Source organism: Sturnira hondurensis, unplaced genomic scaffold (assembly GCF_014824575.4).
Source record: "Sturnira hondurensis isolate 20B ecotype Veracruz unplaced genomic scaffold, ASM1482457v3 Scaffold0017254, whole genome shotgun sequence".
Lineage (NCBI taxonomy): Eukaryota > Metazoa > Chordata > Mammalia > Chiroptera > Phyllostomidae > Sturnira > Sturnira hondurensis.
Window position 1 is genome coordinate 419,380 of NW_028089885.1, and position 15,628 is coordinate 435,007.

At 58.7% G+C, this 15,628-nt stretch overlaps 1 protein-coding gene and 1 long non-coding RNA gene across 2 annotated transcripts in view; one reads left to right on the top strand and one right to left on the bottom strand.

The window, feature by feature from the left end:
- The first annotated feature begins 4,065 nt into the window (after positions 1-4,065).
- On the top strand, positions 4,066-5,600 carry LOC119001837 (uncharacterized). Its single transcript, XR_005069642.1, has 3 exons — positions 4,066-4,152; positions 4,259-4,423; positions 5,201-5,600. It is a non-coding gene; the product is annotated as an uncharacterized LOC119001837 (long non-coding RNA).
- A 3,394-nt stretch (positions 5,601-8,994) lies between these two features.
- Positions 8,995-15,628, bottom strand: part of TBX1 (T-box transcription factor 1) — a 13,883-nt gene continuing 7,249 nt past the window's right edge. Inside the window, exons 8-14 of the mRNA XM_037067433.1 lie at positions 15,399-15,627; positions 13,394-13,495; positions 12,343-12,514; positions 11,653-11,808; positions 10,950-11,017; positions 10,767-10,867; positions 8,995-10,410 (exon numbers count right to left, since the gene is read on the bottom strand). Coding sequence (XP_036923328.1) covers positions 9,944-10,410; positions 10,767-10,867; positions 10,950-11,017; positions 11,653-11,808; positions 12,343-12,514; positions 13,394-13,495; positions 15,399-15,627 — 1,295 coding nt within the window. The 3' untranslated portion in view covers positions 8,995-9,943. The remainder of the gene's footprint in view (positions 10,411-10,766; positions 10,868-10,949; positions 11,018-11,652; positions 11,809-12,342; positions 12,515-13,393; positions 13,496-15,398; position 15,628) is intronic.

Below are 15,628 nucleotides of genomic sequence, written 5' to 3' on the forward strand. Positions count from 1 at the left end.
CAGATGGGATAATGACCGAAAGCTGTGTGCTCTGGGAATACGCAAACCGGCCTGCATGTGGTGGCAGGTGACCCCAGGAAGTGGATGCTGAGGATGACCCGAGGAAGGGCCTGCTGGGGCGCAGCGGCCTGGGAGGCCCTGCTGCGCTGGCTCTGCAGGCCGGCTCTGTGCTGACGTGCGGTGCGTGTCTTTACACTCCTGAGTGAGTGATGTTCAGTCAGGTGTTTCCCACCTGTGTCTCTGCCAAGAAGCCACAGAACACCTTGTACACAAAAGGACTGTTTGCACAAAGAAAAAACATTCCTTCAGGGGGTTCTTTAGAAACGCTTGATACTCAACTAGCTATAACTTCATGGGAAAGCCTGGTGTTAAAACAAGCTGGCACGGTCGAAGGCCTTAAATCTGAGCTTGCTGTGCACCTGTGCTTTGGTGAAGACAGGCCACCTCCCCATCCTGCAGCCCCACATCCAGCCTGCGCCCGGTCTCCGGCAGCATCTCCGCCTTTGCTCTGGTTTTCATATGTGTTGGGGCCAGTTCAGCCCTGGCTAGAGTCTGCTTCCTCAGGCCAGAGAGCAGCGCTCGGCCCTTACACCAGCCTGCCCAGGAGGCCCATTAGGAGCCAGGCAGAAAGGAAGCACCTGGCCGGATGGAGCTGAGCTAGATGCAGAGGGAGAGGCGACGGCTGCTGAGAATGGCAGACACGCACCTGACCCACCCAGACAGATGTCCACCAAAAGAATCCAAAACCTTGCTTGGGGCGGGGGATCCATGCAAAAAAGCATCTGAGTGGGAGATACACCCACCTACCGCAGGCAGTAGGGCATGCCCACATGGTGTGCTAAACTGAAAAAATTTGGTAAGCGCTCAGGTTGGTGGCACCCAACTTGGGCTCTCAGACCCTTGGAGCAGGTCAGGAAGGTATGCCCTGCATGTCATCAACAGCCACAGCTGTGCCACAGCATCGGGGACCTCGGGCCCGCAGAGCCAAAAGCATTCACTGCCTGGCCCTTCACTGGAAGAGGAAGCCGACGTGGAGACTCTCGCTGCCGCCGCGAAACCAGGACAAAGTCAGAGGTGCCAGAAGCAGCACTGCTGGTCCAGGGGCCTCCCACACAGGCCTGGGGCGCACGAGGCATCAAGATGACGGCCACGGCTGTCAGTTCCCACAGGCAAGGCTAATAATCCAAGAATTCTCATTGGCACTCAGATGAGAAAAGTTACAAAAAGTTATAATACCAGGAAGGTATTGTAATAAAGTCAAAGCGTGCCTGGAGACTGCTAGGGTCTGAATGTGGGGGTCCCCCCAAACCCATAGGCTGAAACCTGACCCCCCAGGTAATGGTATTAAGAGATGAGGCCTTTGGGAGATGCTTAGGTCATGAGTGAAATTAGTGCCCTAATAAAATAGATCCCAGAGTGATTCCTTACTCCTTCCATCATCCGAAGACATGGAGAGAAGACAGCCATCAATGAACAGGAAGCAGGCCTTTGCCCAACACCGAATCAGCCTTGAACATGGACTTGTAGCCTCCAGAACGATGAGAAGTGGATTTCTGTAGTTTATCAGACACCCGTCTGGTATTTTGTTATAGCAACCTGAACAAACTAAGATGCTTACATTTCTACAAATTTATTTTTTATAGAGGTAACACTGGTTTATAACATACAAGTTTCAGGTGTACAACATCGCAGTCGACATCTGTACGCGCTACATCATGCCTACTACCACCGTTGAGTTTCCTTCTCTCGCCATACATTGGAGCCCTGTTACCCATTTCACCCTCCTTGTTGTTTTGGAGAGGTGCAGAATGTAAGTAATGTAGTCATTTGCTCTCATCCCATTGCAGTCATCTATTGCTGCATTAATAACCAGCCCAAACCCAGCATCTGTGCATGTGGAACCCATTGGTCAGGAAATCTGCAGGGGCTTGCTTATACTGTGGGGCCTCCGGAGGACGGGGCACGGGGAGTGCGATCAATGCAAGCTCCTCTGCGTGGCTTCTCAGCATTGCCATCTTGGGAGAGTGGAGCTTCTTAAGGGGGGGGCCAAGAGCTTGTCCTTTGAGCCAGGTGATGGAGGAAGGCCAAAGTGTTTGCAGCCTTTACAAATGAGGCTCAACCTGTGTCTCTTTGTGTTGCAAGAAAGAGTGAGTACAGACCACTGAGGCTCCAGAGCTGGGGAAAAGGGCGGGGGCCAGGGACCAGGGGCCGTGCACCTGGTCCTGCTATTTGCAGGTGGGACTGTCCAGTCACCCACACAGCACCCCTCAGTCAGCCCTGCTGGGTGTGACAAAGTGCTCACTCACGAGGAAAGCTGCTCATCCAGACATGTGAGGATCACATCCCCAAATCACAGGACAGTGAGTGGGTCAGGACTTCCCACCCACAGGAAACCGAGAGATGCCCTCAACTGAGGGAGAGAAGCCAAGGGTCAGAAACTGAATACAAATGTGAAAGACAGGGCTATTGCTATGAATTCCTTAATCTATAGAGCGTTGTTATAAAGAGAGGCTTGGTCTGAGGCCGGCATGGGGCCAGCCTCTCTCAATGGTGGCACCAGGCCCTCGAGGTGGCGCCTGACCCAGAGCTGCGTTTCCTACAACCTGGTCGGCAGGTTGAGCCCTGTGGGTGCTGAGAACACACCTAACAAAGAAGGAGAAACCATCTAGAGAGAACCTAAAAACAGTGCTTTTAAAACCAGCTTTTTTTAAAGATTTTATTTATTTATCTTTAGAGGGGAAGGGAAGGAGAGAAGGAGAGAAATATCAATGTATGGTTGCCTCTCGTGAGTCCCCTGCTGGGAACTGGCCTGCAACCCAGGGCATGTGCCCTGACTGGGAATCGAACCGCGATCGTGTGGTTCGCAGGCCCGCACTCAATTCACTGAGCTATGCCAGCCAGGGCTAAAACCAGCTTTTAATGATTCTCATTTCATGTGTATGTGTGTTTCCTGGAATGTTAAGGCATTTTTAGAACTGATGTGTTAGGCTTGTCATTTTTGTTAAATATTTAGAAGGACTTTTAATAAGTTTGCAACGAATATTTAAACATCGGGGAAATTTTACTTCGCTACAGCCTTTGGATTTTGATTTCGATTTACTCAAGATTTTGAGTTGGAGTAGAACTATATAGGAATCATTTATAACACAACATATAATTTATTAATCTTGAGAATTCACTGGATAACTCATAATTTTTTATATTGAAATTTCAACCACAGGCCAGATAAGGGAAAAATAGCTGTCCTGTGCAGCCAGCACCCAGCTTCAACATTAAACACCCCGGGCCCAAAGTGTCAAAAAGTGCATGCTGGTACCTCCGAGTGTTCCAGGTTCAGAGGTGTGTGATCCTAGACACCCAGAGCTCGCTCTGCTCCCCTGGGACATGGGGGTGACAACTCCAGGTGAGAGCAGAAAAACACTTCACAAAATGAGTCCCTTTCACCTTGTAGACTAGAGCCGCAATGCCCAGGTGGGCAGGAGGACTGGACGCGGTGGGGGCCACAGCACACACCTTTCCTACCCCTGACCCATGAGACTTGACATCACTCTTACCTACTTGGAGGAGTAAGGAACAAACACACTCCTCTGCTCACTGAGAAAAACAAATCCTTAAACTATTGAAAGGACACTATTCAACTTCACTAAAGAAGCCAAGAAGAAGGGAAAGAACAGACACACCAGAATAGGGTCAAAACAGAAGAAAAGGAGGAGGCAAGAAAGGGCCTGGCAGGTTCTTAATATGTGAGAGCAGAGCTTAACATTGAGTAACATTCACTCTTTGGTAGATGGTTGTGTGAATGGTGGCAACTTTCTACTGCCTGGGGACACCACCCTGCCCCTTGTAGTGGCCACCCCGCAGCCCGGCACCCTGCTCACTCGCTCTCTGCAGCTTCGTCTCTTCCACACGCCGCCTGCCCATAGATGGACTCACCCCCGGCACCGCCCCCTGAGCCTGGCTGGTCTGCTCACCTGACACGGTTGCCAAGCACCCAAGTTGTGTTCCCTCCTCTTCACTGCTGGATCCTGCCCTGCAGGTGGAGGAACCACAGTGCTCACCTGCCCACCTGCTGGGCACACCTGGCCTGTGGCCTGGGTCTGGCGACACCGGCTGCTATTGACATTCGGGTGCGAGTTTCTGCTTCCATTCCTTGTAGGCAGACACATTCCCTTGAAGCTTCGCCCCGCTGACCCAGTCTCCTGCAATTCTGCATTTTGGGAAAAGTGGCTGCCCCTGAGAAATGGCTCCTCTCTCCCAGAATCACCTTGAGCGTGGGAGACCCCGTTCCTGAGCAGGGTGAGCAGGTTAGACTCCTCCTTAACAAGGCCTCCACTGGCCCTGGCTGCCATCACCACCTTTGCTGTGATGAGGTCACGAAAGAAACCCTGGGGAAGATTCGAGAAAATGCCTTGTGGGAGAAAAGGTGTGTTTGGAGATGGGAGGAAAAATCGAGATAGGACATGAGGCTAGGGTGACACAGGAGCGAAGAGGAGGCAAGGAGGATGGGGTGTGTGTATCCAGCCTTGGGGGCAGGGCCAAGGTGGGGCGAAGCTCAGGGACTGAGGCCTGAGGAGCCAGGTCCTGATCTGCAAGGTCTCCTGGGGTGAGATGCCAGCACCCAGGGGTGCTCTGGGCTCCCCCCCAGGCTCACCAGGCTCACATAAATACATGACTGAAGGAATAACCAAATCCCTCAAGTCTGGGCCCTGTCCAATCTAAGGTGCTTGAGTCCCCAAGGAAAAGGCCTCCAGTTACCCTGGGAGCCCCTTTGATAGAGGTGTGCCCCGACTTCAGAGATGCTGAGGTGAGGAACTGGAGCCATCTCAGCGTCGCTGACACAGATGACACACCCTCACGTGTCCCTGATGGATGTCTCCAGGACAGGAGCAGCTCTAGTGAGCCCGGGGGTGTGTGTGTGTGGGGGGGGGGGGGGGTGGCNGGGGGGGTGGTGGGGGGGGGGGGGGGGGGGGGGGGGGGGGGGGGGGGGGGGGGGGGGGGGAAGCGGGTGGCAGCCACTGGAAGGAGAGGATTAAGTGCTTACTTTATGCAATTGAAAACCGATAGATAAAGGATGTCTACAATACCATTGCTCTTTATAATTAAGAAGATAATTTAATTACTGCTATTAAGGCCTAAGCTTCTCCCTCACGTGAGCTGCTTTTAACAAAACACCTCTGGTTCTGCTGTCTCCCACACACAGACCTGGCGGCAGCTGAACAGACTCCGAGACTCCAGAACTTCATCTCGTGAGCCATCTGGTTTGAAGTAGTGCGACAAGCAGGAAAGGGAATCGAATCAAAGGCACGGCTGTGTATTTTTTTTAATTCAGAAAATGTGTGAGGTAGACCAGGAAACTACCCCATCCTCCTCACTCAGGGCTGGGTGCCACCACCAGGCCGCAGGGCCACACCCCCCACCTACTCCCTGGCTAGACACAGAGGTGGCTTTGAGGGGCAAGGGCAGTCAGGAGGAGGTATCTGGGGTCAGGATGGGCAGACACATCGGATGCACAGGCAGGGGTTAGCACCACAGCATTAAGGGGAAACTGAGGCACAGGCCCGTGGAGCCAGTGAGCATGGTCTCCCTTGCACGGAGCCCCAGGTTGGGTTGTGCTCCTGCCACCCCTGGAATCATCCCTTTGGTCCTAGAAGAAGCTCCGCACCCCCACCTTCCCTCCGTCTGCCTGCACACGGCTCTGCCCTCGACAGCTGTGGCCCCGGGAATTCTCCGGTGCACGGGCGCTTTGATCTGCAGCACACCTGGAGATCAGTGCTGTGCATTCACCCAGCCACAGTCATATGGGTTCCACACACTCTGTGGACTTCCCCAGCTAGAGGAGAGGGGGGCTGCAACTCTCTGGGGCAGAGATTGGAGCCCTACAACACAAGGATCCCCCTCCTCTGCAGCTCCAGGCTTTAGGCTCCCCTCATGTTGTGGCCAAATTTCATTGCACAGCCTCTGCACCCCAAATGTTTCTGAGGGGAAGACTGTAACCAGCCCGTTTGCCAAGAGACCTGTGCCCACATCTGCAGCACCATATGGCTCCCCAGCACGCTGGTTTCTGGTACTTTATCTTTGTCTTTATAAAGGCATGCAGCGTCACCAGCTTTGCTTAAGTGGCAATACGAGGGAAGGTCCTAGCCCAGACTGTCTTTGAACCACCAATGAGACTGTGGACAATGCCCTGTGTTCCAGGGGGCCATTATCAGAGCTCCTCCAGCGTGGCTTTTCTGAGACTTAGATGAGAGAAGGCAGTAACCATGGGGCCTTGGGGCACCTGGCACTTGGTGAGTCCTCTGAAACACCAGCTGTTGGTGTTGGGACATCCTAAGCAGCAGGGCAGAGTTTCCCAAGCCTCCCCGGGAGCTGGAATGCTTAAGTCACAGATGGAAGCTCCACAGCTGAGGACAGTGGATCCTGACTGGTCTTCCTCCTCTGAGAACAGGGAGCTGGGCTGCCTGGGGACATCCCACCACACTCCAGGGTCTGTGGGCTCATTAAACCCCTCACATGGGACCCAGAAGAGTGAAGGGGGGGAGTGGACAGACTCACCTCTCCTCCACTTAGGAATTTACCTATTTTACACATTCGGTGTCTATTGTTTTTTTAAAGGTTTTATTTATTTTTTTTAGAGAGAGGGGGGAGGGAGGACAAAAGAGAGGGAGAGAACCATCGATGCAAGAGGAACATCAATCAATTGCCCCTGCATGCCCCCAACCTGGGACTGGCCTGCAAGCCAACCTGGGACTGACCTGCAAGCCCTGACCAAGAATGGGGCCTGCAACCCTTTAGTTTGCAGGACAATGCCCAACCCACTGAGCATACCAGTCAGGGTGTCTGTTGTTTTTTGAAGGACGTTGAGGGTTAAGGAGCCTGGGATCTTTGTAACAGAAGATCTCGGAGGTCCTCACTAGCCCAAACTCTTGTCCTCCCCCATTCTGGCAGCTGGACACCTAGAGACAGGTGAGGGGCCTCTGGGCCAACTGGGGGACCCAGAGGAAGATGCTGTGGGGGTGTCCAACAGCGAGGGGTGAGCCCAAGAGGAGGCAGATTGGATAGGCCCCCAAGCCCTGCGCAGCACAGTGGCTCATAGAAAGGGCAGGCAAGTGAGGAAAACGGAAGTGAGAAGATGGTCACTGAAAGGAAGCTGCTGGGACAGATGCTTCACAGGGAGGTCAAGGGCTGTCCAGGGGCAGATGCCCACAGTCGTGTCAGTCCCATATGGCAGCAGCGGCCAGAGCCTGCAGCTGGAGGTGCTCACCAAGCACTTGTTTCAGGAAGGAATGGCTAAGAGATGGCCTTAGAGCCTTTCCAGAATTTGGAGCCCCCAGGAGGAGCTGGGTAACCGGAATCAGCCCTTCCTCCAGCACCCCGCCCCAGGATTCAAGGCCGGTAACCTCGAGAGGTGATGTGCGGCCTGCGCACAGCAGGGCTGCCCAGAGGCGCCAGCCCTGCCCTCAGCACCAAAGACTGAAGCGCCCATCCTAAAACAACCAAGTGCCCCTCACCGGAGACTGGACACTGGTCAGCCTTGAGAACTGCCGAGTGAGCAGCAGCATGGGACAGCCAGCCCAGGCCCCCCGCTGCACAATCCCACTTACAAGAAGTCCTTATCCGGGCAAACTCATCTATCAAGCAGAGGTGAGAAAACCATGGCTTTGGGGCTGTTTTCCAGTACAGGGCAAGCCCTCATATGTAGTGTCTAGTACTTGGAATGCAGCCAGTGAGGAACTCAATGTTTAACTTTATTCGGTTTTCGTTGATTAAAATGTGAGTGGCCCCCTTTGGCTAGTGGCCACCGTGTTGGGCAGCAGTGTGGCTCTCCACTTCGAGTGGCTAATGAACATGGGAGGGGTCACGTGCACAAGGATGGTGAGCCGCGCACCGAAGGTCCAGGTGTTGGCTGTGTCCTGTCCTCCGCAGACAATAGACGCCATCACTAGACCAAAGCAGTGCTTCTCCTCACCTTAGCTTTGAACAAAAGCAAAACGGAGATCTCTCCAACTGAGGTGCTCACCCCGCCCCCCCACCCAAGGCCTGGGTGTCCAAACTGCGCAGAGAGGGAGGCCTGAGAATCACAGTGGACCCCGGAGAGGTGCCCAGCACCCATAGGAGACACTGGTTCTGCAGGGCCAGACGTGACTCATCGCTCTTTCAGGCCTCCCAGAACAAGGAAGGGTGTGGGTCCGTTTGTGGTGCAAATTTGAAACAGGCTGCTCCCAGCGGGACATCTGCAGTGCGGGGATGGACAGGGGTCCATAAGGGATGGGTGTCCAGAGCTCTCCTTAGGAAACGTGTATCCCGGCAGCTGTCTGTGTCCACGGAGCCTGCTGGCCACTTGAGCAGATGCTGCAAATCTTCACTCCCTGACAACAAACACACTTGGGGGTTTTGGGGAGCCCTGGTTCCAGAGCTCACTCTTTAGCAGCCTTGGTCACCCACTCCCTTCCTAGACCCACCTCATGGGACCAGTTCCTGCCATCCAATGTCTCAGCCACTTCACACCCCCAGGGCAAACACGTCTGGGAAGAAAGCGTCCAGTCCAGGACAGTCATCAGGAAATGCCTGGCCATGCCCTTGCAGAGGTGGGATCAGGCTGCCATTGCCATGTGGTGGCGATTGCCACAGGCACTGGGACAGAACCTCAACCACCCGCATTTCCCGTTCATTTTGCGTCCAAGTTAGTAGCCTTGACGTTGACTGGCTGTCAGCTCTTCCTGCCAGGACTCAGGAAGGGAGGGATCAAAGGGTTCCTCTGTCCCATCCCTGGTGTTGAGTTGATGGGGAGAGGTCCCTCCCCACCTGGCCTGGGAAAAATGCTTCACAGACAGGTTTTAAGATGACTCATGACCACTGTCATTGTGCCCCCTGTCCAGGTCACTCCATGGGGACACTCACAGTGAATAGAGTCAATAAACAGGGGGAAGCGCAGGCGGGGGGCAAGGGCCAGCGGGGGAAGCGCCAGAAGAGCAGTACTGCCTGTTTTTGTCTTTCCTTTATCAGAGTCGGGGCTTCTCCCTTTCCAGTCCCCAGGGACAGTGTTCTGTCGTGACAGTCATTCCCAGCTTCCGTGGAAAAGCACGCAGAACCAGCATTGGTCCTGGAAACAGGCCCGGGCGCGGGCCCAGTCCTAGGAGGGAGACGACAGTCCGGAGGAGGAATTTAAGCAAAAAGGCGGATATACACTTGGGACTGGGTGGGGAGCCCTGGTACCCACAGCCTGGGGGAGGTTGGGGTGAAGCTGCGAGGTCCAAGTGGGAAAGGGGCGTGTGGACGTGGCCGGGGAAAGCTGGGAGGGGGCGGTGAGGACAAACCCCGGCGGGGAGCGCGCCGAGGGGGCGGGGAGAGGCGTGGCCGGGAAGAGGCTCTGGAAAGGGGCGCCGAGGGCACTGCAGGCGCCCCCCCCCCCGCCCGCTCGGCCCAATGCCCGACGTGCAGCCTGCGGGTACTGGGGCTGGGGAGACCCTTAAGTCCCCGAGACCCCCCCCCGGCCTGATCTAAATAATCGCAAATAAATAGACACGCAGGCAGCTTCCAAAAGAGGCGAAACTGTTTATCGAGTCGCCGACGGCACTGTATCTACAGTATCTACAAATATCTACACGTATCTACACCGCCTGTAGACAGGGCTCTCGGGTCTACACTGCAACTGCTGGCCGGGCCGGGCCGACGCGGTCTCGCGGAGAACAATAAATATCACTTCCTTCCGCGCTGACCGGGCGCTTTGGCACTGGCGGCGCGGCCCGTGGCCCCGGGACTGGGGGGCGGGAAGGCCACGGCGGCGCCCGAGCTGCGGAATCAGGTCCTTCGGCAGCGCTTGGGCGAAGGGTGGAGGACCCCCCAGGACTGCGAGGCCGGGGAAGGGGGGACCCGCGGTGGCCCGGGGCTGGGGCTGGTTCCCTGCCGGCCCCAGGGCTGCCGGGCCCGCGGGCGGGGAGCCGCGTTATCTAGGGCAGTAGTCATAGGAGCCCGGCGGCGCGGCCCCGGCCGAGTACATGTTGGCGGCCGCGGCGGCCGCGGCAGCGGCGGCGGCGGCGGCGGCCGCCGGGCTCACGGGGTGGTGGTGCGTGTGTGCGTGCGCGTGGTAGCCGTGGCCGCGCAGGCCGGGCAGCGGGTAGGGCGCCGGCCGGCTCTTGGCCCCGAGGTAGTGGTCGTAGGCGGCGGCCGGGTACTTGTAGGGGTGATGGTGCAGCGGCTCCGACGCGCCGGGCGCCTCCAGGCGCAACTCGGGGTGCGGGGGGCTGGGCCGGCCTCCGGGCCCGCTGGGCAGAGGCACGAGGCCGCCGGCGCCGCCAGCCCCGGGCAACGCGGGGCTCAGCACGCGCGCCAGCAGCGGCGGAGGCGCCGAGTCCCCGAGCACGGCCGGCCCGCCTGCCTCGCGCTCGAATTCTCGCCGGGCTTCGGCCGCGTCTGCGAGAAGGGCGGAGGGTGAGCGCAGGGGCCGCGCTGCAGAAGGGACCCGCGAGAGTGCCGCCGGCCAAAGGAGGTGCTAGGCGGCTCCCCGCCCCTTCTCCCCGAACCGGCAGAGACCCTGGCCCTCCCCAGGGGCCCGCGCCCCTCCGCGGGCGGCGGGGCGGGCGGCAGGGCGAGGCTCAGCCGTCGGGCCGGGCGGGCGAGTGCACGCTTGCCCGCCGCCACGGCCGTTGTGCAAGCGGCGGGAAGGCCGCGAGCGCCCCTGAGGCGCAGGCAAGGCCAGGCGCAGCCTCCTCCCAGGGGCGGAGCGCGGGCAGGGCTGCGCGGCCCGGATTCCACGACCCCGGCCCTACCTTTCTCTGCGCCATTGGGCTGCGTGGGAGAGGCCACCGGGTTCCGCGAGCGCGCAAAGGCAGTCATGAGCGGCAGCGCGCCGGGCCGGTGGTTACGGGGCCTGTGGGAGGGAGGCGGGCGGCGCGTCAGGAAACGCACTGTGCAGGCGCCGGGCGCTCGAGGTCTCCTCGGAGGACACTCACCAGTCTTCTGGGTCGCAGTCTCGGAAGCCTTTGGCGAAAGGGTTGCTGGCGATCTTGAGCTGTGTGATCTGCGAGGAAGACCGCACTGAGCGAGCGGCTCGAGCCCCTGCGCTGGGGGCCGTCCGACCTCCGCGGAGAGCTGGGGGTATTAAGAGGAGGCTCCTCCAGGAAGGAGCCCTCTGCTCCGGGCCGACAAGAACCCACCGGCGGCCGCCCCTCCCCCACGGAGAGTGTGCCTTTCTCCCGCGGGGGGTCTGCCGGGAGTCTCCTTTCTTGGGAGTGGATCCCCTTCGAGGACCCCAAGTAGTCGGGATGGAGACCCTGAGCCCCCTGGCTGGGAAGGGAGTGCGGTCACCTCCACCCCCATCTGGCAGTGGAGAAGAGCGAAGGGGCGCCCTAGGAATCTGGGTAAATCTCAGATCTGGCCCCTGACGGGAAGTTTCCGGAATGGTTTGGAAAACAAACTTTCAGGCCACATTGACAGTTGCTGCTTGAGAGGTCAACCTGATAGGAGGCTGGGACGTCCTGCGGCAGAGGGGAGGGGGCTGCTTGAGGCCCTTGGGGGGTGGGGATGCCTGCGGGTATGCGGGTTGTTCCACTGGGGCCCACAACTTGCAGGTCCAAACCTTCTGTTCCCCAGGCAGGGACTGACAATTGCACCCTATCCCAGAAGTGTTGACGGTGCCGGTCCTCAGGGCCTCACCCTGTGGTTCTGGTAGGCAGTGACCGCGGTGAAGCGCGTCTCTTCAAACACGAAGGTCTTGAAGTTCTCCTCGGCATACTTCTCGCTGTCTTTGCGGGGGTCCACGTAGACCACGTGGAAGCGGGGCTGGTATCTGTGCATGGAGTTGAGAATAATCTGGAAGACAAGATGGTGAGGTGGGAGCTAGGAAACTGGCCAAGGCCTGGATAGGCAATGAACATCCTGGAGAACTTGGGCAAAACCCTGGACTCCCTAAAGGAGGCCTGGCCACTGCCCGAGGAGATGTGCCTCACTGGGGGTGGGGGGGGGCACGGAGAAAGACACTCCTGAGCAGCAAAACTCTGGGGCGCAGTTCTCTTTCCTTGCATCCTCAAGAACTACTGCGACCCAGGCCGCCAGCCTGGCTTCCATAAAAGCCTCCTGCACCTACCCCCACACTCACCCCCATCCTTTCCAGTTAAAAATCTCCCACAAAAGATCAGGAATGGGGTGAGGGAAGCCCGGTGGCCACTCTCCCAGGCCCGAAGTCCACCAGGCTCTGTAAGCCCCTGACCAGAGGGCTGCTTTCAGCAGCCTGTTCCTCATCCACACCCCAAGCTGCCCGAGCTCTGCCTCTGGTTCCGGTCAGAAGGGACTCCAGAGGACATGCAGGAGGGACAGCCTGGTAGCCTGGGGAAGGGGGTCGCTCACGTGGCCATTGTCGTCCAGCAGGTTGTTGGTCAGCTTGAGCTTGTCAAAGGACACAATTTGCTTCATCCACTGTGCACCCTTGGCAGGCGAGTCGGGGTGGTAGTGTACTCGGCCTGGAGTGGCAGGGTCTGCCTTCCCAGCCACCAGCCAGGAGGAGCTGTGGAAGGCGTACCTGGGACGGCACCGGAGCACAGGTCACGTCATGTGGGGATGCACCGAGAGGGCCTTGCCGAGTAAACCCCGAGAAAGTGCCTCAGATGAGTTTCCCTATCGGTGAAATTGAGGCTTCGGCTGCCACGCAGGCTGGGAGCTTTACCGAGGGGGTTGTAGAGAAAACAGAAAACTCCCTCCTGTCCCAATACACAAGACAGCAGGAAACCAGGCACTGAGGAGGGAGGAGGGAGGTGGGAGGCGAGAAGCTGGGCTCCTGGTGCCATATTTCGCCGCACGCGGGTCTGCCTGTTCTGGGCGTCTCCGCGCTGGCTGGCCTCCAGTGTCGCTGCTCAGAGGGAGCTCAGATTTGGCCCCGAACAGGGCCTGGGGCACAGGGCAAACTACGTTCTTTATCAATTGCTGTTAATTGTCCAGGCGGCTAAGACCCGCCCTGCATAATCTCTCCCAGTCACCCCACCTTTTTTGCCCTGCTCCAGGGGAGCCCAGCATTCCCTGGGGATGAAGGAAGGGGACAGGGTGCCCACGCTCACCTCGTGGGAACAGATGGAAAGAAAGTGGGGGCTCTGTGCTGGGGCCTGCCCCGCTTCGGGCCAGGCTGGCCCAGGGATATGGAAGCTGCCTTGGGTCTACAGCTGATGGGGAGGTAACCAGCCTGCATAACCTCCTAATGGGAGTTCTGGAGATCCCCTAGGGTGAGGTGTTTGAGTCTAGGGCCCGACCAGGTGGGGAGGGAACGGGACGCGCAGATTGGTGGGGAAGCTGGCACAGACGTCAGGGACCATCCAGTTATCAATGTCGTGGGCTGCACCCAAAGCATCACCAGGCAGGGACCCATGGCGTCCCAAGGCGCCCTCCCAGGGTGCTGCTGGGTGCTCACCGGTAGCGCTTGTCATCCACAGGCACGAAGTCCATGAGGAGCATGTAGTCGGCCATGGGGTCCATGCCGAAAAGCTTCACTTGGAAAGTGGGAAACATACGCCTGGGGACAGCAGGGAGGCAGGTCACCTTAGGTGGAGAGGGGCAGGGCTGCCCCACCTTGACCAGCCAGGGGAAGGACAGGCTCCCTACCGACTGCTGCATTTGGTTTGTGGGCCTGCTCCCTCCACTTCATCATCCCTCACTCAGCTGCTCTAACCCGACTAGGTTTCTGCACAGCCAGGGCAAGAGGAGCAGTAAGGCAGGCCTCTGCCCTCTTTCTATAAGCACAAAAATGGCCGATGCCTCTGTCACCCTTGCCTGCGTGGACTCAGCCCGGCAGTTGCTGGGCTAGCCTCAGCTGGCAACACCCCAGCAGCAGGACCCAGTCCGAGCGGTTCTCAGCACTCCACACAGCTCCTCCAGCCCCGTCTACGCTCCCGGATCAAACAAAGTGAAACCGGGTAGTCTGTGTGATTCCGAGGAGTCCTGGTTGCCCTTTAGACTGGGTCTGTGGCTACTCCCCAATCCCTTAGCGGGGCCAAAGCCTTGGAGCCTACAGCCCTGACTGTGCCCAATTATCAGGCCCTGACTCCCGCCCCGTGCCAGAGTCTCCCTACCTTCCTCGGAAATACATGCAAGTTCCCACTCCCCTCCTCCCCTGTAACCCCAAGACACAGCTACTCAGGGTGGACTTGGCTTGTGCCATCATAGTCTCTACCTCTCCCTCCCCAGGACTCCAACTCAACCAGATCCAGCTCTTGAAAGGGCCATGCCACTCCAGGATGGGCCACTGAATGCGGGTGGCCCTGTCCCAATGGGCAGCGGTGCCAGCCGCTGTGTCCTGGAGCACAGCACTAGGCCTGGCCCCCTAGCCCTTCCTACGGCTCCCCCTCATTCCCTACGGGGCAGAAGGGGAAGAAAGCAAGTGCCACGGAGCTGGCCCTCCTGCGCAGACCTACCACCACCACCAGCCCACCCCCTGCCTCTGCAGGCTTGAGGGTGCCGAAGAGTGCTGGCTCCTGGGGTGAAGCCTGGCTGGTGCCTCGGCTCTTACTGGACCAGAGGCCAGGGCACAGTCCTCAGCGGAGCCTCCTGCCCAGGACAGCAAGGAGGGCCCGGAGAGGACCCTCAGAGCTGGAGCTGAGCTTCCAGCGGCCCAGGCTTCCCAGGGAGGATGGCCTCAGCAAGGAAACAGAAACCATGAGAAGGCTCTGCAAACAGGCCCTGAGCTCCCTTTGGCCAGGCGGACACAGAGCTGGTGTCTCTCTGTGTACATTAGACACAGCCCAGCACCGGCCTTTGTCTGTTGGTCAAATCGGTTGCATCGAAAAACTCGTTCCCCTTCTTCTCCCTGGGCCCTTACAACAAATACAGGCCATTGGAAGGCGGCGGGCCCCAGCGGCCGAACCAGGCCCCACAATCACCCGGAATTTAGGCCTGAGAACACTGGATGGCAACCTCCACGGAACAGAACACACTGTTTCAGAGTCTTGATTCTCCTCTAAAATCTTCCAATTGTCCAGCTGCCCCTCTTTAGTGGGGGTAGACTGAACTAGGAAACCAAAGACCAGGGTTCCTTTGAGGTGGGATCCACTGCGAGCTGGCTGAGGCCCCTCGGAGGCAGCTGCCTTCCCCTCAAGGCCCGAGTGCTCCGAGCAGAGCAGGTCCGTTGCTGGCGGCGCCCTGTCTAGAGGCTGATGGTCAAGCGGCAGGTCCGCGGTGTTTCTCTCCGCCGCCTTCCTGGCTTCCCGCGCCGTCCCCTTGGGCCCGGCGCACCAAGCGGCTGTCGCTGGAGCCGGGACCGCGGAGAGTGAAGGAGCCCCGCCGAGAGGGGCCCGCAGGTGGCCAGGCCGCGCCCCCCACCCCGCTTCTCTGTCCCACTCGCGTGAATCGAGCCAAAGCCCGCTGCCCGAGACCGGGTGGCCACGTGGGTAAGGTCTCGGCAGGGAGAGGGGCGCCCTGACCTGCCAGCCTTGGTGACGATCATCTCGGTGCCCAGCTGATTGAACTCGTCCCACAGAGCCTTCATCTCCAGCTGCACGCTCACGCTGGCCACCTTCGCGTTCTTCTTGACCGGCGCCTTTGCGGCGGCCGCGCAACTGGCCCCGGGGCCCTCGGGCTCTGCAGCGGCGCTGGTGGCGGCCCCGGCGGCCGGTGCGAACGGGTAGGCGTGCGGCGGCGGCGGCGGCGGCGG